The 22,335-nt window shown below is 50.5% G+C and overlaps 1 protein-coding gene across 2 annotated transcripts in view; it reads left to right on the top strand.

Annotated features, from left to right (window-relative positions):
* CCT2 (chaperonin containing TCP1 subunit 2) overlaps positions 1–22,335 on the top strand; it is a 95,875-nt gene that overhangs the window by 31,617 nt on the left and 41,923 nt on the right. For both annotated transcript variants that reach the window (XM_029597207.1, XM_029597208.1), the window contains exons 7-8: positions 11,752–11,954; positions 12,085–12,185. In XM_029597207.1, the coding sequence (XP_029453067.1) occupies positions 11,752–11,954; positions 12,085–12,185 (304 nt within the window). The remainder of the gene's footprint in view (positions 1–11,751; positions 11,955–12,084; positions 12,186–22,335) is intronic.

Raw genomic sequence — 22,335 nt, 5'->3', positions numbered from 1 at the left:
GTCTCTGGGTTTGCATGCAGCGCTTTGTTCAAGTTTCATGCAGAGTGCTTGTCTCCGGTGGGTACAGCAGCTTCAAGGTAATTGTCCCAATCAGGTGTGGATACAGATACGGCTGAGCTTGTGAAAGCAGCTGTGGCTTACGGTGCGGATGCCCCTTCTGATGTGTGTACTTCCTCCAGAGTAATGGCATCAGCTGTGGTCGCCCGAAGGTTGCTTTGGCTTCGCAAATGGGCGGCGGATGTTGAGGCACAATTGGCATCCTTGCCTTTCAAAGGTAAATTCTTGTTTGGCGAGGATCTAGAGCAGCTGATCCAGTCTCTTGGAGACAATAAAGTCCTCGGGTTACCCGAGGATAAACCTAAGGGTAAGATTTTTTTCAATCAAGGTCTCGTTTTCGGCCCGACAGAAGATCGCGACCTACCTGTGGTATGCCAGGATCGCAGAGAATATTTTTTGCGGGGGCAAGCATCGAGACAATCCTTTCGTGGAGTCAGAAGGTCCTTTAGAGGATACTCTGATTGCTCCTCGGCAGGAGATAAGTCTACCCAGTGATGCCAGGCTGGTCCACTCCATCATTCCTATTATAGGAGGTTGCTTACGGCACTTTTATGACGAATGGGCCAAGGTAACTCAGGACAAGTGTGTTCTCAATGTGATTCTGTGTCAACATTTTCAGGCTCTTCCGTTTTGGTCTCGCCATGGCTCTGTGGACTTTCACCAAGGTGGTGGTGGTGGCAGCTTTCCTTCGAAAGGAGGGTATTCTAGTTCACCCATATTTGGACGATTGGTTGATGAGAGCCAAGTCAGAGTCTCTATGCCGCAAGTCGGTTCATCGAGTTCTCGAAGTCCTACAGTTCCTAGGTTGGGTAGTGAATCATGACAAAAGTCAGCTATCACCAACGCAAACTTTGGAGTATTTAGGAGCTCGGTTTGATACTCTTATAGGCAGAGTCTTTCTCTCTCAAGATTGAATCTTGAAACTTCAGACCCAGATCTGCCGGTTTTTGAGGTTGCAGGTGCCCAAGGTCTGGGACTACTTACAGATACACTTGACTCAATGGCCGCCACGCTGGACTTGGTTTCCTGGGCGTTTTCCCATATCAGATCACTACAGACGGCATTGTTGTCCTGCTGGAAGCCAGTATCGGAAGAATATCATATCTGCTTACCTCTCGAGGGTTTGTCGAGAGACAGTCTGTCATGGTGGCTTCAGACTTCCAATCTCACTCAGGGAGTGGACCTCGAAGTTCCCGATTGGATGAAAAGAAAGTTACCCGGACTCGGTAGTCACCACATTGTTACAATCTAGAAGGAAGTCTTTTATGTTTGGGTATGGAAGATTTTTGAGTCCTGGTGTTCCAGCAGGGGATTTTGCCCTCTTAGGGTCTTAATTCCTGAAATATTATCTTTCTTACAGGATGGCTTCACCAAGGGCTTATCTCTTAGTTCTCTTATAGTGCAGGTAGCAGCACTGGAATCTCTCCATGGCAAAATTTGAAGGTTCCTCTTTCGTCTCATCCAGACGTGGTTCGTTTTCTTAGAGGTACAATGAATTTTCGTCCTTAATCTAGTTTTTAAAGCTCTGTGTGAACCTCCCTTCGGGCCGCTCCAAAGGGCTACGTTAAAGGATTTGACACGGTAATTTTGCTCGTTGCCATTTGTTCAGCTGGAAGAATTTCTGAGTTACAGGCGTTATCTTGTCGAGATGGGGGCCAGACTGTATTTTCTTCAGAGTTCATTCTTTTAATGCACCAGGCCTTTTTGGCAAGTGGTGCGCAGAAGAGGGGGAACTCCAATAAGTCAGGTTCCTGAGGGCCTACCTGGGAAGGTGGCCAGGAAGGAGGATATGCCGATGGCGACACGAATCTGGACTCTTCATACCCCTGTGGGTTGAGAGGTTTCCTGGGATCTAATGACGGACGAGTCCAATCAGGAGGAGGGTCATGGGGATCTGCTCTTCGATAGTGCGGACCCTGATCACGAGCCTGGCGTACTCCTCTCTGAGGGTGATGACCCTAAGGTGATCTGATTTATTCCGTTGAGGAGCTATCCCCCTTAATCCCGCATGTCCTGCAGGAATTGGGTATTGTGGCGGTTCCTGTGGACCAGAGTCCGGACAAGGTCAATCCACTCTTAGCAGGGCTGCGGGGCCCTGCTCAAACCTTTCCTCTCCATGCCATGGTACAGCAATTGATGGTTTGGGAGTGGGAAACTCCAGAGACTGGGCTCAAGGTTGGCAGAGCCATAGGCAAGCTTTACCCTCTTCCGGAAGAAATTTTGGAGCTATTATGGGTTCCAAAAATGGACGTGTCTGTTTCGGTGGTCATGAAGCGGACTACCATCCCAGTGGCCGGGGCAGCAGTGTTGAATGATCTCCAGGATCACAAGCTGGAAGGTCATCTCAAGAGAATTTTCGAAGTCTCTGCCCTGGGCATTTGTGCTGCGGTCTGCAGTAGCTACATGCTCCGGGTGGGCCTCCGCTGGGTGCAACAATTGCTAAGCGCCAAGGATTTGGAGCCCCAGGAGGCAAAGCAGGCACAACGTCTGAAAGCTGCCATTGCTTATGGCTCAGATTCTTTGTATGATGACCCTCCACACCTTGTCGCAGATGATGGTATTGGCAGTCTCTGCTAGGAGTGGCTCCGCAACTGGGCTGCAGACATATCCTCATAGGCTAAGCTCGGTGCCCTTCCCTTCAAAGGCAAGCTGCTTTTCGGAGAGGACTTGGAGCAGCCGATCAAGCAGTTGTGGAATAATGAGGTGCATTAGCTCCTGGAAGATAAGCCAAAGAGACAGAAATATTTCTCCCCCCCCCCCCCCCCCGCCCACTCTCGTTTTTGAGCCAAAGATGTTTTCGGAAGAGCAGGGCTCAGGGCGCAGGCCAAAGACAAGCCTCGGGGATGTTCCATCTTGGTCACAGGGCCACCGCAGGTGTCGAGGAGCCTGAGATGGTTCCGGGCACCGCCCAATGAGTTCTGGCCGGCCCACTCCCCAGATCCTGTTATAGAGGCCGGCTGACTCTCTCTCTTACGAGGAGTGGGTCAAGATTACATCGGACTAGTGGATTCTTAAATTGCGCAAGTCCGGCGTCTCTTGCAAGCCTCTGTGCCCAAGGTCTGGTATTATCCCTCTGGAACCTGCCACTTACCGGCATTTCCAGGTCTGTTCTTTTGTGGTGGCTTGCCAGGGCTACTTGGACCACGGGGTGAATCTGGAAATACCCCGGTGGACGGTGGTGACAACAGATGCCAGCCTCTCCGGCTGGGGAGCAATATGCTAGACTCAGGCGGTTCAGGGCTGGTAATTTCCGGTGGAAACGTCTTGGTCGATCAATCGTCTCGATGATGGCCGTCTGGCTGGCTCTTCAGAGCTTCCTCCCCCTCCTGCGCAATCAGGCAGGCAGTCTTGTCAGGCTACAGTCGCATTGTCTATGTCAACCGGCAGGGAGGAACCAGATCGAAGAGGAGAAGCTGATGTCCTGGGCGTAACAGCATCTAGAGATGTTGACAGCGTCACGCATTGTGGGTTCAACCACTGTACAGGTGAACTTCCTCAGCCACCAACAGCTGGACCCAGGGGAGTGGGAGCTGTCCGATGCCACAATGCGCCTGATCTGTCATAAATGGGGCGAACCTCACGTGGACCTGATGGCGACTCGTACAAATTCCAAGTCGCCACATTTTTTCAGTTGCAGAAGAGATTATGGCGTGGAGGGGGTTGATGTTCTAATGGTCCCTTGGCTGCGCGACATCCTCCTTTACGTGTTTCCCCCCCCCCCCCCCCCCCCCCCTTAGCTGCTAGTGGGGAAAGATAATCAGAAGGATAGAACTTCACCCAGGACGAGTGATTCTTGTGGCGCCAGAAATGCCGTGGAGGCCTTGGTTTGCGGACCTCGTGAATCTGGCCTTGGACGGCCCTCTCCATCTTCCGAATCTCCTTTGACAGGGACCTATATTTTTCGATCAGGCGGATTGCTTTTGTCTTGCGGCCTGGCTTTTGAGAGGTGGCAGTTGAGGAAGAAAGGTTATCTGGAGGCTGCAGGCCCGGAAAACCTCCACGTCCCTGGTGTATGTTCGCATCTGGAAGGTCTTCAAGGCCTGGTGCCAACCTCAAGGGGTAGATCCTCGTAGAGCTTCGGTGTGTTTGGTTCTTTCTTTTCTGCAGAATGGCATGGACAAAGGGTTATCGTATAATTCACTGAAAGCTCAGGTCTCCGCCCTAGGATGTTTGAGGAGCCATACCCAGGGTGCTACTCTGGCTACTCATCCGGATGTGGTGCATTTTTCTCCGCGGTGTGAAACGTGCGCCCCCCGACTCGCAGACTATGTCCCTCCTGGAGTTTGAATCTGGTTCTCTGGGGGTTGTGCGAGGCCCCCTTTGAGTATCTCAGGAAGGCCACCTTAAAGGATCTTACGCTGAAGGTGGTTTTGGTGGCCATTTGTTCAGCCAGGAGGGTCTCAGAGCTTTAGGCCTTGTCCTGCAGAGAGTCTTTTCTCCGTGTATCTGATTCCGGAGTGACTCTACGGACTGTCCCATCCTTTTTGTCAAAAGTAGTCTCTGCTTTTCACGTGAATCAATTGGTGGAGCTTCTGGCTTTTCAGGCTGCGGATCTGAGTGGTCCTCCATTCAAGACAACTTAGACAGATGTGCCTTGTTGCTCTACCTAGAGGCTACCAATGGATTCTGTTTATTGGATCACCTTTTCATTCTGTGGCATGGTGCGAAGAAGGGGCAGTCAGCGTCTAAAGCTACTATCGCTTGTTGCTTAAAGGAGTCCATAGCATCTGCATATATCTGTTGTGGTCACCCAGTCCCGGAGGACCTGAGGGCTCATTCTACCCGAGCGCAGGCGGCTTCATGGGCAGAATGCCAGCTGGTTTCCCCGCAGGAAACCTGAAAGTCTTTACACACCTTTGCTAGACACTACCGGCTGGACATCTAGGATTCGGACCCCGGCAGTTTCGGTGCCAGTGTCATCTGAGCGGGACTCTTGCAGTCCCACCCTAGTTAAGAGAGCTTGGGTACATCCCAGCAGTCTTGTCTGATCCAGGTACGTACAGGGAAAGGAAAATTTATTCTTACCTGCTAATTTTCGTTCCTGTAGTACCTCTGATCAGTCAAGATGCCCACCCATTGAGGGGTTCAGGGTTGTGGGTGGAGAGCCTGCTCGATCTGTACTGTTGACTCAAGCTTTTTCTGAAGAAATGTATAGGTTTTTATAAGGCTTTTTCTTGTTTTTCAAAAGTTCTGTTCTTCATCCTCTGCTCGTTCAGGGGAATGGAATTAGGTTAATGCATAATATGGTTATTCTATGTTTATTCTGCTTGGGTATGAAAAAATACTGAGGAGCAGCAGGTGGCACACCAGGTTAAGAGAGGGTGCTCTCGAAGTTTTTCTCTGTCTCCATCTGCTGGAAGGGAGGTAAAACCCAGAAGTCTGGACTGATCCATGGTACTACAGGAACGAAAATTAGCAGGTAAGAACCAATTTTCCTTTCTCCCCTTGGGTGGCTGTGCCCTTAGTGAGTTCTTTCACTGTTCTGCAAAGAAAACCTAACTGGGTAACTTGAAAAAGAGCTAAAAAATTAGCTTGTTCAAGTAAGGGTATGCAGGAAGAAAAGATTAAAAGACCAGTTTCATCATTTAGAAATGTAGCCTTATGGGCTGGCCAGCTAGTGATAGTCTTGTGTATTGCCATGCAGAATGTCCCTGGTTCAATTGGCAAAAGGTTTTTAACTCCATGAGTTGGCTGAGCACACTGTAGAGGCAGCATTCACAGCCCTTCCCATCCCTCCACGGAGTGGGAAGGAGTCATGGTCATCGCTCAAGGATGACCTTCAGGGCCCATGATTGCAGGTTCTGAAGGACTACCACTTCAGTGACTAGAATGGGAGGTTATAAAATAGGGAAAAATCAGCAGTTCCCTGAATGTACCCGTATCAGTCCAGACTCCTGGGTTTTGCCTCCTTTCCAACAGATGGAGGCAAAGTTTCGCAGGCACTGCCTCTCTTAATCCGGTGTGCCACCTGCAGCTCCTCACTATTTCTCTGTCTCCAGCAGTTGGTGGTGATGCAAAACCTGTAGTTCTGACCAAGCAAAAAAAAAAAAGGAACATAGAATTTCTTGTTTTTCTTGGCAACTCTATTTTTTTCCAGAGCACTGTGCCTACCAGGCGGTTGGTAGGTCCTGGTGGAGCCATTCTTCCTGATAGCAGGTTGAAGCGAGCAGGAGTTGGGCACCCCAAATTTGCTCGGGCTGGCACGCCGGGGGTGATAGTCAGTGGTCTGCATCCCTCCCCTCCCAGCACAAGTTCTGCCATTCCTCTACCTTTCAAGTTAGTTTAAAAAACAAGAGAGGGACACAGCAAGAGAGAGAAGGCCTGGCTATGCTCTCTCTGGTATTTTGCTGCTTTTCGACCAGCAAAGAGAGGCAGTTTCCAGGTCAGTGGTTCGTTTTTGGCGCAGCCCCAGCAGTTCCTTTGGGAGGACCTGATTATACCACATCCCTCTTTACTGTGTGGCCTGTGGGGAGCCTTGCTCTGTTATCTATTTATTTATTTATTTTTGTGTTTTTATATACCGATCTTCTTACATTGGATGCAAATCAAACCGGTTTACAGTGAAACATTAGAATTTGCCTAAGAGCATTACATAGAACATAGAACATAGAGCAACTTAAAATGCTTGAGAGCATCTAGGGTTGGTTTGTGCTCTCGATGCCTCCCTGATGGGGAGGGCTCATCGTGAGGAGCTGTGGGGTCTCTTTCCCGGCGGCTGGAGCCGCGTTGGGTGCGCTCTTCTCCTCCTGCAGGGGCCATTCCGTTCCCGATCAGCACAGGAACGGTGGCCATTTTGAATTCTCCCACGCAATCAGAGGAGAGACCGGCTGGGGGAGGGGAATTTCCTTCGCTGTTGCTGGTACGTAGCCCTGGGGGGGGTTTGGAAGGACTGGGAGAGGGGGACCTTGGTCCCGTGGCGGATATTGAGTTGGATTCCCCTCCCTTTTCTCCGGAATTTATTTTACTCGTGCACCAGGCCATTTTTGTCTCTTTCTAGCCACCCAACAAGATGCCCACTACCTCTGCTTTGGCAGGGGCCAACAGGATCCTCACCATCAGGTCCCCGGTTAGGCACGATCACGCGTTCGGGAACATAGATCCGCAGTTGCCCTCGGGGGACCCTCTGGATGACCCCCTGTTTGTTTCAGGACCCGGGGGAGGTGGACCCTGGAACAACCTCTGCCCTGGAAGGGGACTATCCCAGGGTGCTGCATCTTTTTCAGTAAGAGGAGCTGGCCCCTTTTATCACACGTCTTATCAGAGCTGGGGATTCCCATGCCACAGGTGGAGCAGGACAAGGACTCTGTGGATCCGGTCATGGCTGGACTGCGAGGTCCAGCCACTACCTTCCCTACTACTTAGGGAATAAGCACTGCTATTAATTGATTCAGTAGCATGGGATCTTCTTAGTGTTCGGGTAATTGCCAGGTTCTTGTGGTCTGGTTTGGCCTCTGTTGGAAACAGGATGCTGGGCTTGATGGACCCTTGGTCTGACCCAGCATGGCAATTTCTTATGTTCTTAATAGTTAGAGAGTGGGACACTCCCAAGATCGGCCTGAAGGTCGTCAGGGCCATTGATAAATTGTATCCTCTACCTGAAGAGGCGCTGGAGCTACTCATAGTGCCCAAGGTCGATGCCTCAGTGTCCGTGGTCACGAAGCGGACTACTATCCCGGTGTCTGACGCGGCAACTTTGAAGGACCTTCAAGACAGGAAGCTGGAGGTGTACCTGGGTGTAAGAGCTGCGGTGTGTAGCAGTTTTATGCTCCGTGCCAGCTTGCGATGGGTACAGCAATTGCAGAGTCATAAAGACCTGTCGCCAGAGGAATCGGAGCAAGCAGAGCACTTGGAGTCAGCGGTGGCATATGGAGCACATGCCTTATGGTCTTGTGCGCACTTCTTCCAGAATCATGGCGTCTGCTGTCTCGGCCAGGAGGCTCTTATGGCTTCGCAACTGGTCAACGGATGTTTCGGCCAAGGCGCAGTTGGGGACCATCCCGTTCAAGGGCAAGCTTCTTTTTGGTGAAGATTTGGAACAACTTATCAAGAGCTTGGGGGAGAATAAGGAGCACAGTTGCCTGAAGACAGGCCAAAAGGATCCAAAAGTTCTTTTTATTTTTTATTTATTTATTTGTGTTTTTCTATACCGGCATTCACGGCAGTTCGTATCATGTCGGTTTACATAAAACAAGGGGGTGAGCAATACATTATAACGTACATAGCTAAAACGTAAGAGTATACATTACAAAAGTATAACAAGTGCGTAGAAGAAAAAGTTACAATAAAACAGGGGTTATTCTAACTGGGATTAGAGTACCTCCGAGGGCGCAGGGGCCCTCGGAGGTAAGAGCGAGAAAAAAGTGGGCCTTACCCTGACGGGCTCAAGCGCCGACTGCGCGGCCCCTTCTCCCAGCTCCTGCTTCTGCCTCTGCTCGGGCGTCCTCCGATCGCGTTGGTCGCCGCGGTCGATCGCGTTGGTCGCCTACTTTGTTCTCATTTTCGGAACCAAAGGCATCCCCGCCAGAGCAGAAATCAGGGCGCAGGTCAGAGGCAGGCCTCGGCAAGGATTCAGTCCTGGTCCCAGTCCTTTCGAAACCGGTGAGCCAACCGCAACAACACAAGCCATGGACCTTCCGGTCCCAACACTGCGCAATGAGAAATGGCCAGCCTACTCCTCAGTGCCAGCTGTTGGGAGTTGGCTGACCCCTTTTTTAAGAGTGGGTCAAAATCACATTGGACCAGTGGATTCTAAGTCATAGAATGAGGTTATGCTTAGATTTTACTTGTCCTCTAAAAAGTCTGTTCATGGTGTCCCAGTGTGCTTCCCCCGAGAAGAAGCTGGTCTGCAACAGACCATCCTTAGGCTGCGAATGCTGGGAGCCATCGTTCCCGTCCCCCGGGAGGAACAATGGACGGGATGGTATTCCATCTGTTTCATCATACCAGAGAAGGAGTCGTCCTAACCCATACTGGATCTCCAGAAGGTGAACGCGACACTCAAGGTGCCCTGTTTACGGATGGAAAATCTGAGGTCGGTGTTAGCAGCTGTGAGAAGCCGAGAATTTCTAGCATCCTTGGATCTGATTGAGGCCTATTTACACATTGCAATTTATCTGGATTACCAAAGATACCTCACGTTAATGATCCTCTGTCAGCATTTCCAATTTTGCGCTATGCCCTTCAGTTTAGCCACTGCCCCCAGAACGTTCATGGTGGTGGTGGCGCTCAGGAAGCAGGGTGTCCTAGTTCACCCATATCTGAATGACTGACTCATCCGGACGACTGACTCATCCGGGCAAAGTCAGAGGACCTGTGCTGTCAGTCAGTGGATCTTGTCATGGACCGTTTGAGATCCCTAGGCTGGATAATCAACCTCGCCAAGAGCCACCTGTCCATGTCCTGGATTTTTTGGGAGTGCACTTCGACACCCATCTAGGGAAAATCTTCCTCACAGAGGAGCAAATCTGCAAATTGCAGTCACGGGTCTGGAATCTCCTGGAGATCAGGGTCCCCAGGGTCTGGGATTTTTTACAGGTCCTGGGCTCCATGGCCTCAACCTTGGCATTGGTTCCTTGGGCATTTGCTCATATGAGACCTCTACTTTCTTGTTGGGACCCGAAGTCAGAGCAGTTTTATCTCCCTCTTCCACTTAGTCTGCCAAGTCCAGTCCTCTCCGAGGAGCGAAACACTTGTAGCCTCCTGCTCGTCAGATTTGTCCTTCTTGGAGCCTCAGTCTTGTGCTCAAGAGCTTGTGTGTGGTGCCTTATGAACCCCTTAAAGGCTACCATAAAAGATCTCACTTTGAAGGTTGTTTTCCTTGTGGCTATTTGTTCGGCTAGGCGAGTGTCTGAGCTCTAAGCCCTATCTTATAGGGAACCTTTTCTTCGGAGTTTCTTTACAGGCAGTTCCCTCCTTACCTAAAGTCGTTTCAGCTTTTCATGTGAGTCAGTCAGTGGAACTTCCAGCCTTTTTGAGTTTGGAGGCTGATATTCCTCACACTAAGGAATTGCGACCGGCTAGACATCAGGAGAGCTTTATTGCACTATCTGGAGGTCACTAATATCTTCAGACCCTTGGATCACCTTTTTGTCCTATGGAGTGGGGCCAGACAGGGTCAGCAAGCTTCAAAGGCCACGATTGCACATTGGTTAAAGGAAGCAATCGGTTCTGCTTATATATTAGGCGGTCATCCTATCCCAGAGGGGTTAAGGGCTCATTCTACCTGTTCCCAGGCGACTTCCTGGGTGGAATGTCAGTTGTTGCCTCAGAAGATTTGCAGGGCGGCTACTTGGAAATCAATGCACACTTTTTTGCCAGACACTACCAGTTGGATGTCCAAACTTCCGACATCGGTAGCTTTGGTGAAAGTGTTCTTCGAGTGAGACTCTCGCAGTCCCACCCTGGTTAGGGAAGCTTTGGTACATCCCAGGAGTCTAGACTGATACAGGTACATACAGGGAAAGGAAAATTGGTTCTTACCTGCTAATTTTCGTTCCTGTACCACAGGACCTCCATTTATTTAATTACAATAATTTATTTTCCACCTATTGTCAGAATCTGTTCTAGGTGGATTCAAAGCTACATTTTTTTGGACCCAGCAGTTTCCTCCTGCTCTTTTGTGCCTCCATAATCAACTGAAATCAAGGGAAAGATCCTGATGCCATGAGCCGGCATTCCCATAGGAAAATTGGTTCTTACCTGCTAATTTTCTTTCCTGTAGTACCACAGATCAGTCCAGAGTCCCGCCCGGGAAAGGGGAGAGCAATGTGGAGAGTCCGCTCGATCTGTGTTTTCCTTAATATTGGAAATTTTCTGAAGAATGGCATAGATTTCTCTTTAAATCTGTTTTGACAATTTTTACTCTTTTTCCTCTGCTCATTCGTGTGGTAGTGGTAGTAGAAGGGAGGCAAAATCCAGGAGTCTTGACTGATCCACGGTACTACAGGAAAGAAAATTAGCAGGTAAGAACCAATTTTCCTATGGGAATGCCGGCTCATGGCATCAGGATCTTTGCCTTGATTTCAGTTGATTATGGAGGCACAAAAGAGCAGGAGGAAACTGCTGGGTCCAAAAAAATGTAGCTTTGAATCCATCTAGAACAGATTCTGACAATAGGTGGAAAATAAATTGTTGTAATTAAATAAATGGAGGTCTTGGTGCCACTTACTGCCAATGGGAACTCCTTAAGTCAGACTGATGCATCCAACTGAGTCCTGCTGATTGTGTCAGTGCAGCTACTGATTTAGCTGAAGGGTGATGATAAACTAAGTTATGCCATGCCGGGTTAGACCAAAGTCTGTCAAGCCCAGTATCCTGTCTGTGACAGTGGCCAGTCCGGGTCACAGATAATCAGCAGTAGATAATGGAAAGGGTAAAGAGAATAGGAGAGATGAGCAAGAGAAGGTAGAAGAACTGGTAATGTGTAATGGGGAGGAGGCTGTGACGTATTGCAGCCAGTACTGCTAAAGCCATTGATGGCTGGAGAGTTGTGCTGTAAGATGTTTGCCATTCAACTGATAGAATTTTTAATTTTTCACATTACTGCTATTCAGCAAATACTAACAGGTCATGCTAATGCTGTTTTCCCTTGCATTATTTACGTGTTCTAGTCTTTAATATAGACATTGAGAATTTTGTAGGATTGTGTTCATATGTTCTGTTCATGCTAAAAGTCACATGTATTTGCTTTTAAAGGAGTGATGAAGAAACATTCCGTGTTGACCTCTTGAACATTTCCAGGACCACACTGTCATCGAAGCTTCTCACCCATCATAAAGACCATTTTTCCAAACTTGCAGTAGAAGCTGTGCTCAGACTGAAGGGCTCTGGTAATTTGGATGCCATCCATGTTATCAAGAAGTTAGGAGGGAGTCTTACAGAGTCCTATTTAGATGAAGGTAATCTAATCAAGTCATTTTAATAATTTTTGTGGGACAGGAAGAATGCCTCAAATTTCAAATTCTTAACATGACTGTATTTTCTTAGGATTATAATCAAATACTAAATCTAAGATTTTTTTCTTTGTAGGTTTTTTGCTAGATAAGAAGATTGGAGTCAATCAGCCAAAACGAATTGAGAATGCTAAAATTCTTATTGCAAATACTGGCATGGATACAGATAAAATTAAGGTATGTATGTGTATCTGGAATGTGTGTGTTATACCTTTAAAAGAAAAATTTTAGCACAAGTAGATTTTGGTGCATTCTTTTTTTATCAAAATCTTTTTTATTGGTAGTGTCTGGTAAGTAACAACCATAGAGCACTGAGAACACTAGAACAATATACACAATAATAAGCAAAGGAAGCATCAATACAGGTATTACCCAACACTCCATAACATTTTGTATTTTCATAGGGAAGGGGGATCCATGCAGATACCCTCAACCCCCCCCCCCCCCCCCCCGTCCAAACCTCCCCATCAAGCATACCACATTCATCCCCTTTCACTTCCCAATCAAACCACCCCCCTCCCCCCCCTTAGGAACAGTCCAGTCCGAAGTATATCCATTCAGTCGAAGTTCGTCCTGTAGCTCCACAGGTAAAGCCAACACACAGGAATTCCAACAGGCGCAGTAAGTTTTATCCAGAGGTCGATGTCCCAGCGAACACGCCATGCGTTCCAGAAGAGCCATATCAGCCATACGCCGGGCCCAGGCAAGGTAGGAGGGGCTGCGGCAGGGGTCCAGCCAGTCCGCCAACACCGTGCGGCACGCCAACATAACCGCCGTCCTTTCAAAGCGCGACCTGGAGCTGCAGCCTAGCATCGTGTTCGGGATAGAGCTACTAATCAATATCAGCCCCGTAAGGCTAGTAGTGGCTCCCGTACACTGATCGATCACAGTCATTATGGCAGTCCAAAACGCCCGTAAAGAGGAGCAGGCAAAGAGTCTATGCGCCAAAGTCCCAACCTGCAAGCCACATTTAAGACACGTAGAGGTGGGTGTAAGCCGCATTTGATGTCGCCGGACATCGTCGCAATAGAGCCAATGCAGAATTTTAAATTGCACCTCTTGAAGCCCAAGATCCGGGAAATTTTTATTAAGGCGTACAAACTGTGCCAGCACCTGAGCCCCCGACACAGGAGTGCCAAGCGCTTCCGTCCATCGGGCCGCCAAATGAGAAGTTCTATCAATGACACGAAGTCTCTGCCCCACAGTCTTCCATCCAGTGATAGTATTAGCAACATATGCAGTATCAAAGAAGGCGTCGGCAAACTTGACCTCCTCAGCCAGCGCAGCTGCAGTCCACTGATGAGAACGGATGTAATGCCTGGCCTGAAGAAAGGCATAAAACTGCTTCGATGAAAGATAAGTCCTTTGTAACGTAGCAAAATCCAACAATTGACAGGTATTTGCATCATACATGTGATAGATAAACATTAAGCCTTTATTTGCCCAAGAGTGAAAAATAGCCCCACTGTCTTGACCCGGCAAGAATTCCAGATTCCGTACCAAGGGGAGGAGTAAAGACCGAGTTCCTGGGCACGGATAGAGCCGCCGCCACCAAGACCAGGCCTTAATACAGGGATGCAGAAAAACTGCTGGGTAAGATACACCAGCCCGGTCCACTGCTCTGGATTGCAGAATACTGACAGGGGAAAAAGGGGCAGACATGCGCAGTAGCATGCCGGCCGCGCAAAACTTGTAAGTACCTGTCAGCCATTCCCCGATGAACCTCAATTGGCAGGCCACATTATACAAGCGGAAGTCTGGCATGTTGAACCCTCCCCGCTCCCGCTGCAATTCCAAAGCAGGATAGGGTAGCCGCGCCCGCTTTCCCCGCCACAAAAACTTTTGGATACTGGAGCGCAAGCGCCTGATATCCCTCCCTGTTAGCCAGCAAGGAACCATGTGCAAGACATACAACAATTTGGGCACAACTACCATTTTTATCAATGCACACCTACCAAAAAACGATAGTGGGAGGGAAATCCAAGCAGTCAATTGATTACTTAATTTCACTATACAGGCGGTGACATTTAAAACATACAATTTCTTCAAATCCCTGGGAACCCAGATCCCCAAATACTTCAACCGGGTCGGAGCCCATTGAAATGGGAAAGGGCCCCCCCACTTGGTCGGCAAGCATTCATCAAGGGCCAACGCTTCCGACTTAGAGTAATTGATACGCAAGCCAGCAACCAGCTGAAACTGATCGAATAACCGGACAATCACTGGAACACTTTCCCGTGGCTTGCCAACAAACAATAAAATGTCGTCGGCGAATAAGGCAATCTTCAAGGGATATCCACCCACACTAAGACCCCAAATCTCCCTGTCTCCCCGTAAACGGATGGCCAAAGGCTCCAAGGCCAGGACAAAGAGCAGGGGAGACAGAGGGCAACCCTGCCTAACACCACACCGAATAGGAAAGGCCTCCGTAGGTAAGCCGTTCACCAAAATGGTAGCACTGGGGTTGTTATAGAGGACAGAGAGCCAGCGAAGGAATGGACCAGTAAACCCATATTTCCCTAAAGCCCAAAACAGGTAGTCCCACGAGAGCGAGTCAAAGGCTTTTTCAGCATCAAGACTCAGTATCAAGGCCTCCTCCCGGGACTGATAGCTAAGAGCAGCTAGAAGACGGCGAATATTTCGCACTCCCTGTCTGCCTTTCACGAACCCAGTTTGGTCTTCCTGAACCAAGGCCGGGAGAAAGTTCTGTAAGCGGGCAGCAAGGACAGAAGACAAAATCTTAATATCCACATTAATCAAGGAGATGGGCCGATACGACCCCACCTCCAGGGGATCCTTCCCCGGTTTAGGGAGGACCACTATGACCGAACGGTTAGCATACTCCGAAAGAGGGACATCCTCCAACAAATTAGTAAAGTAAGCCTGTAACGGGGCCAAAACGGGAAAGCCTAAGAGTTTATAATACTCGGACCCAAACCCATCTTGCCCGGCTGCCTTGCCTAGTTTAAGATTTTGTATTACAGAGTATATTTCTTGGGTAGTAATAGGACCATTTAATCCCAGGAGATCCTCCGGCTGGAGCCCCGGCCACGACAGCCCTCGAAAAAAGCTCTCCGCCTGATCCCCCCCCCATAGGTTTAGTATCATAAAGCTGAGAATAATACGCTAAAAAACGGGCCGCTATCGCGTCCTGACTAGTCTGATGGACTCCATGGACGTCCCGAAGACCCGATACTACCGTTTTCAGTCCTCTCGGCCGCACCAAATGCGACAAAAACTTTCCAGTCTTATTGCCATATCTATGTAATTGGTAACGATAGTATCGAATAGATTTGGATGCTCACAAGTGTAAAAGAGTATTCAAAGCCAGGCGAGCCGAGTCAAGAGAGGCCTTAGCCTCAGGCGTCATGGAGTCCGTATGTAAAAGCTGAGCTACCTTCAAGCGAGCCGTGAGCCGGAGGATCTCCGCATTTCGCAGCCTATTTTGCCTTGCCACATAAGCTATGATGGCCCCCCTCATCACTACTTTCCCTGCCTCCCAGACTGTGCCGGGGCCAACCCCAGGAGTACAATTATGCTCCACATACTCTGCCCACTTATCTTGCAAATATAATTTAAATTCAGGATCCCAATACAGATCCGGGCGCATACGCCAAGAGAAGGGTAAATGGGCCGTGGACCCCCAGCTAAAAGTCATAGTAATCGGGGCATGATCCGTCAGCGCAATGGGTTCAATAGAGGTTGCTAGCAATTGAGGGAAGCAGCGTTCAGACAGGAGCAGATAATCTAACCGAGAGTACGTATGATGTGGATGTGAGTAAAAGGTAAAATCCCTGTCCTGAGGGTGGAGGACCCGCCACGCATCTATAAGCTGCATCTCCTGGCAAAGCAAATTAACTCCCTTAGTCCCATCAGCCGCAGAAACCAGTTTGGGGGGTTTAATATCTGCACTTTTGTTCGCCACCATATTAAAGTCACCGCCTACTATGAAATCATGATCCTGGAAATCCATCAACAGGCGTAATAACGCGTTAAAAAACCCCGGAGAGTACACATTCGGGGCATAAATGTTACAAAAGACCACTTTCTTTTGATAGAGAATGCCCGCCACCAGGACATACCGCCCTTCGACATCCTGACAGGTCCGAATCAATTGAAAGGGCAAATGTTTGTGGATGAGGATGGCAACTCCCCTCTGCCGCCTATTAAAGGAGGAATAATAACACTGGCCCACCCAATCACGTCTCAATTTAGCATGTTCCGCATCGCCCAGATGGGTTTCTTGAAGGAAAACCACCTGCGCCTTCAGGCGTTTAAACAACGCATTTAACTTAGTACGTTTGATAGGGGAATGGATTCCATCTACATTGAGAGAAACTAGCTTAACCTGGGTCATGAGAAGAGAAGAAAAACCAGCTTAAACCCGGAAGCCCCGTAGGGTTCCCAGAAACAAACAACTGAAAGTCTCCACGGCCTCCCAGCCTAGGCCGCAGGGACAGAAAAAAGAAGGAGCATACAAAACAGAATAAACCCACAATAAGGATACACTTCTTGGGAGACCATTCCATATCCCCTTGCCCACTCACTCCCCCCCCCCCCCGACATTCACACATTCTAACCCCCACACTCATACCCCCAAACCCACCAAAACCCACCGCCACTCCCAGGTGCGGGGTCCCGACCTACTGCTACAAAGGTCGGAGGTCCCCAGCCCCACCCAGCCCCCCCTCCCCCCAACCAAAATCAAGTACCCCAAACAACACAACAACAGTGCCCAAACAGCAGTCCCCCAAGAGAAGTCCGATCACTGCACAGTCTTTATGGGGGATGAGAAAATGTCAGGATTACCCGGGGCAGAACTCAAACACAACAAACAGCAACCCAGCTGACCAGTGTGTATGATAGACAAAGGAAATTGGTACTGAGGTCAGTCCAAGACACGTGGAGGCGAAGAGAAAATCTTTCCAGGGGTTAGAACAGTCCTCAAGAGCTGTATTGGAGTCAAATCCTCACCACTCCGCGTAAGGGACTGTCTGTTCACTCAGCAGCACCTGGTGGAAGCGATGCCAAAAATCTATCCGCTTCAGCTTTGGAGAGTAGGAACGTAGTTTGGTTATTATGGTGCACCCGCAACTTTGCAGGGTATAACAGGGCAAATCTAATGCCACGCCGATGAAGAGCCGTGCAAGCCGGGGTCATCAACTTCCGTTGCGCTGCTGTGCCTGCAGAAAAATCATTAAAGAGCAGTAGCCTGCAGCTAGAGTGCTCCAATTTCTCCTGCTGTCTGTACGCCCTAAGAAGTTGGGTTTTATGGTGCCAATTCAATATGCGGGCCATAACGGGTCGTGGCTGGCCTTGTCCCTCCCGCAGGGGGCCCACTCGGTGCACCCGCTCGCATTGCAACCGCTCTCCCGCCAAGTCCAAGCCCACCTGCTTAGGGAGCCAGTCCTCAACTATGGAGCGGAGTTCCGCCTCAGTAACAGACTCGGGCAGGCCAATGATTTTTAAATTGTTCCTCCGCCCACGATCCTCCTGTTCCTCCATTTTAGCCATCAGGTCTTTTTGCTGGGCCCTCAGCTCAATCACATGGCGTTCGGAGGCAGCCATTCTGTCACCCAGATCGGAGATGGTGTTTTCAGCAACGTCCAGCCGCTTTGAGTGCCCTTCAACAGCCGTTTTGATATCTTCTATAGCCGATTGCAGCTTAATCAGCCTACCATCCAGGGCCGCCGTGACGCTATAGGAAATTTTTTGCAAGGCTCCCTCTGAAATTTCAGCCAAAACAGGCTCAGCAGGGGCGGGCGACTCCGCCATCTTGGCACCACGCGGTTTCTGCAGCCGTCGTTCTGTCCTGCCTCGTGTGCCGGTGCGGCGCATTCCACGCCCGGCAGGCACGGAGATGTGAGCAGGGGCACTTCCCACAGCGGTCGGGGGGGGTCCAGGGAGCCCACAAGAGCAACAAAAGTAAGTAAATTCGGTAATTACTGAGTGGGGCCGCGGAGCTCTATCCCCCTTCTTCCGTCTCGGCTTACGTCATCGCCGGAAGTCCGATTTTGGTGCATTCTATAGTTGCAATAGAACTGGAGATGCTGTTCCATGCAAGGGGTTGTATAGATGGAAGTTGCTAACATAGAAAATATTCCTGAACGTACCCAGATCAGTCCAGATAAGTGGGTTTATTTATCCCTACCAGCAGATGGAGGCAGAGGACAAAACATATCTGAGTGTGCCACCTGCAGTCCGTCAGTATTTCTCTGCTTCCAGCAGATGGTAGAGGTGTTTACCTGCAGTCTCATCTGATCTGGTGTTTGGAAGATTTTTGCTGCCCGAGGTGCCAAGTTCCTGTTGAGGGCCATCCCTCGGGTTGAGCTGGGTGAACAGGGGGTTGGATACCCCTGGCAGTTTTAACCTGCGACCCCCGGGACCGCTGATAGCCAGGGGACTGGTTCCCTCAATGGGTCCTGAAGTCCTCCTCCACCTGCCCCTTGGATTTGGGGAAGTATCCCCCTGTGGGGTGGTTTCTTTTCTTTCCTGAGGCCTTGCTGCTGGGGTTTATAAAAATAAAAATCTAGGAGGCTCAGCAACTCAGTCTAATTGTCTGAGCTGCCTGTCCAGTGGGATCGTTGAGGGTCGGCCCCGGAGGATCCGGGCTGTGAAGGGGGGAGATTTGGCCTTAGGAGAGTGTCCCCAGCTTGGAGGAAAGTGTCCCGTCCCTTGGGGTTGTTTGCAGCAGCGCACGTGCACGTTTTCCACGGGGTCAGCGCTTTTGCCTTGCGCCAGCGGGACCATTGCGGTGATGCACTCTAGCTCCTACTCCGCGGCAGCCACGTGGTGTGCCCCTCCCCCCTTGCAAATCCAGCGCTCGCAGTTTTTTTTTTTTTTCCTCCAGGATGACTGATAGGCTGCTAGTAGAGGCTTGCTTGGCTTGCGGAGTCTGGCCTGCCTATCTCAGCCCCCTCTCCCTTTGCATGGAGCGTGCAGGGGTATTTCAGCCAAGCCGGCGAAAGAGGTCTTTGCAGACCGTGGGAGGGCCTCGGGCCCATGGTCCTTCCCCCGTGGATGGGGAGTTGGGTAAGGGAGCTCAATCCTAGGGCTCCGGAGTCGACCCCCTCGTTATCACCCGTGGTCCAATGGCGGGGGCGTCTCGGCCGGATCCTGACAGCCCAGAAGGGCCCTCAGAGGACCAGAGGGGCTTCTCGCCCGAATTTGTCCTTTTGCTCCATGAGGCTTTCCTGGATAGAAAAGCCGGGAAGAGGCGTGTTAAGGACAGTCCTCCAGATTCCGCTAAGAAACCAAGGGGGGAACAGTTGAGAGACACTGGATCGCAGGGGCAGCCTCAGGGACCCCACTCACCTGGGTTCAGATACCTGGGATTCGGAGGATTCAGATGGCTCTCAGGATGGGGGTGGCTTGTTTACGGCGGAGGACCTGAATGCTGGCCCGGTTGGGGGACATTCCCCAGGATCCGAATGACCCTAAGGATGATCAGGGGGCCTTTGAGGGGTCTGAAGCTGAGGGCAATGACCCGCTCTTGGTCCACCTGTTCAAGAGGGAGGAGTTGAGACCCCTTATCCCCCAGGTGCTGGAGGAATTGGGGGTTAAGTTCTCCCTGGAGGAATCAGATAACGAGGGGGTTAATCCAGTGTTGGACGGGCTGTGGAAATCCTTCAGCACCTTCCCCATTCCTAAGAAGATCCAGAAGCTGATCAGCCGGGTGTGGGACTTTCTGGATTCCGGCTTGTAAGTGGGGAGAGCAATGGCAAAGCTTTATCCATTGCTGCAGGATCATTTGGATTCCCTCAGGATCCCAAAGGTGGATGCCGCAGTGTCAGTGGTCAACAAGAAAACCACAATTCCGGTCGCAGGGGCAGCTGCTCTGAAGGATGTGCAGGATTGGAAGCTGGAGGTACAGCTTAAACGTGTTTTTGACGTGTCCGCTCTGGGGCTCCAAGCAGCGGTCTGTACCAATCTGATGCAGCGCGCCTGTTTTATGTTGGATCCAGAAGCCTCAAACTGGCTTCCACAGGGACGCTGTTGCCACTCCAGGTACCTGCCTTGAGGCGGGGTAGCGTATATAGCTGATGCCTTATATGTCCTCGTGCAGACTGCAGCGCGTAGCATGGTTTTAGTGGTAGTGGCGAGACATCTGTTGTGGCTGCGCAATTGGTCGGCGGATCTCTCGTCCAAGTCACAACTGTGTAACCTTCCTTTTTTAAGGGCAAGCTTTTGTTCGGGGAGGACCTCCACCAGCTCATGAAGTCTCTGGGAGAGACCAGAGGCAACAGGCTGCTGGAGGATAAGAAGGTTATGCGGAAGCCCTTTTCCCCTCTACCTCATTTCGAGAGGCAAGATGTTTTCACTCTGGCAGGTCCGCCAGATCTTCAACGTCGCGTCAGCCCTTAGGGAGACGGTCCTTTCAAGGTCCCGGAAAGTTTTCTAGAGGCGGGTCCAGCCAGGGAACGGGTGGACTCATGACTTCCCAACGAAGTCAGGCAGGTCCACTCCTCGGGTTTGGCGATCGGGGCAGACGGTCTCTGTTTTACGAGGCGTGAACCAGGATCTCCTCTGACCAGTGGGTGCTAGAGGATGTGAGGGAAGGCTATGCCTTAAGAGTTTTCTCACCCTCTCAGGTCGGCCTTTTTGGAGTCGAGCTGTCTCCCAAAGCAAGAGAGCGACCATTGAGGGAACCCTCCAAAGGTTATTAAATCTGGAAGCGGTGGTCCCGGTTTCGGAGCAAGGGCAAGGAAGGTACTCCATTTATTTTGAGGTTCCAAAAAGGAAGGGCACTTTTTGACCCATCCTGGACCTCCAGAAGGTCATCTGGAGTTTGAAAGTGCCACGTTTTTGGATGGAGATGTTGCGCTCTGTGATAGCGGTGGACCGAAAAGGAGAGTTTTTGGCTTCTCTGGATCTCACAGAGGCCTAGCTGCATATTCCCATTCAACAGGACGACCAGAGGTTTCAAGGTGCTGGGACAGCATTTTCAGTTTCAGACCCTTCCCTTTGGCCTTGCCACAGATCCTCGTACCTTCACGAAAGTGATGGTGGTTGTTGCGGCATCCCTAAGGAAGGTCGGGATTCTAGTGCATCCCTATCTGGACGATTGGCTCATCAGAGCAAAGTCACAGGAGGAGTGTACCTGGTCAGTACTCCTCCGGGTGTGTTCTCTACTGGAGTTGCTGGGTTGGATCATCAATCGGCCGAAGAGTCACTTGGTTCCTCCTTAGGTACTAAAGTACTTGGGCGCCCGTTTCAACACTCATCAGGGAAGAGTGTTCCTCACTGTGGACAGGATGGTCAAGATCCAAGCTCAGATCGCCTGCTTCACCTTCCAGTTTCCAAAGTCTGGGACTATCTACAGGTTCTGGGATCGATGGCTTCGACATTGGAGCTGGTGCCTTGGGCGTTCGCTTATATGCACCCTCTGCAGAAGGCATTGTTGTCCACTTTAGCCCCCAATCGGAACAGTATTTTCTGCCCCTATCTATATCAAAGGTGGCCAGGTCCAGTCTGGCGTGGTGGATAACATGGAGCAATCTGGAGAAAGGAATGCCCCTCAAAGTCCCAGATTGGGTGGTGGTGACCACGGATGCCAGTTTCCCGGGCTGGGGAGTAGTGTGCCTGGGCAGGTCAGCGCAGGGTGCCTGGTCGGTGTCGGAACTGTCGTGGTCCATAAATCGACTGGAGACACGGGCGGTGCGCAGGGCCCTTCAAGTGTTGGTCCGTGATCGGAAGGTGAGTGTTTTTTCAGACAACTCGACGATGGTGGCATACATCAACCGCTGGGGGGAACAAAGAGTCATGCAGTGGCCTGGGAGGCTCAGCTCTTCTTCGGATGGGCAGAACTCCATCTTGAAGATCTTGCTCCTCACGTCGCAGGAGTGGACAACATCCAAGCGGATTATCTCAGCTGGCAGCGGTTGGACCCAGGGGAGTGGGAATTTTCCACAGAAATCTGGAATCCCATTTGTGCCCGTTGGACTCCTCAGCTGGACCTCATGGCAACAAGATCCAACGCCAAAATAGAGAGATTCTTCGGTTGCTGGACCGGAGACCATGGCGGTGAGTCTCGATGCTCTAGTGTGTCCGTGGCCTACAGGAATCCTATGTTTTCCCCCCATGGCCCTCATCGTGCAGGTGTTCAGGTGGATAGAGGCTCATCCAGGTTCAGTGATTCTCGTGGCGCCGTAGTGACCCGCCCGTGGTTCGCAGATCTGGTACATCTAGTAGTGGGCGAGCCACTGTGTCTTAACTCACTTGCAAGGACTTCTGCGGTAAGATCCCATATTTTTGGATTGGGTGGATCGCTTCTGTCTTGCGGCCTGGCTTTTGAGAGGCGGCAGTTGCGTCTGAAGGAGTATTCGGA

Source organism: Rhinatrema bivittatum, chromosome 4, assembly GCF_901001135.1.
Source record: "Rhinatrema bivittatum chromosome 4, aRhiBiv1.1, whole genome shotgun sequence".
NCBI classification, from domain to species: Eukaryota; Metazoa; Chordata; class Amphibia; order Gymnophiona; family Rhinatrematidae; genus Rhinatrema; species Rhinatrema bivittatum.
The sequence above is the reverse complement of the archived record's forward strand: the minus strand, read 5'-3'. Positions and strand labels throughout refer to the sequence as shown.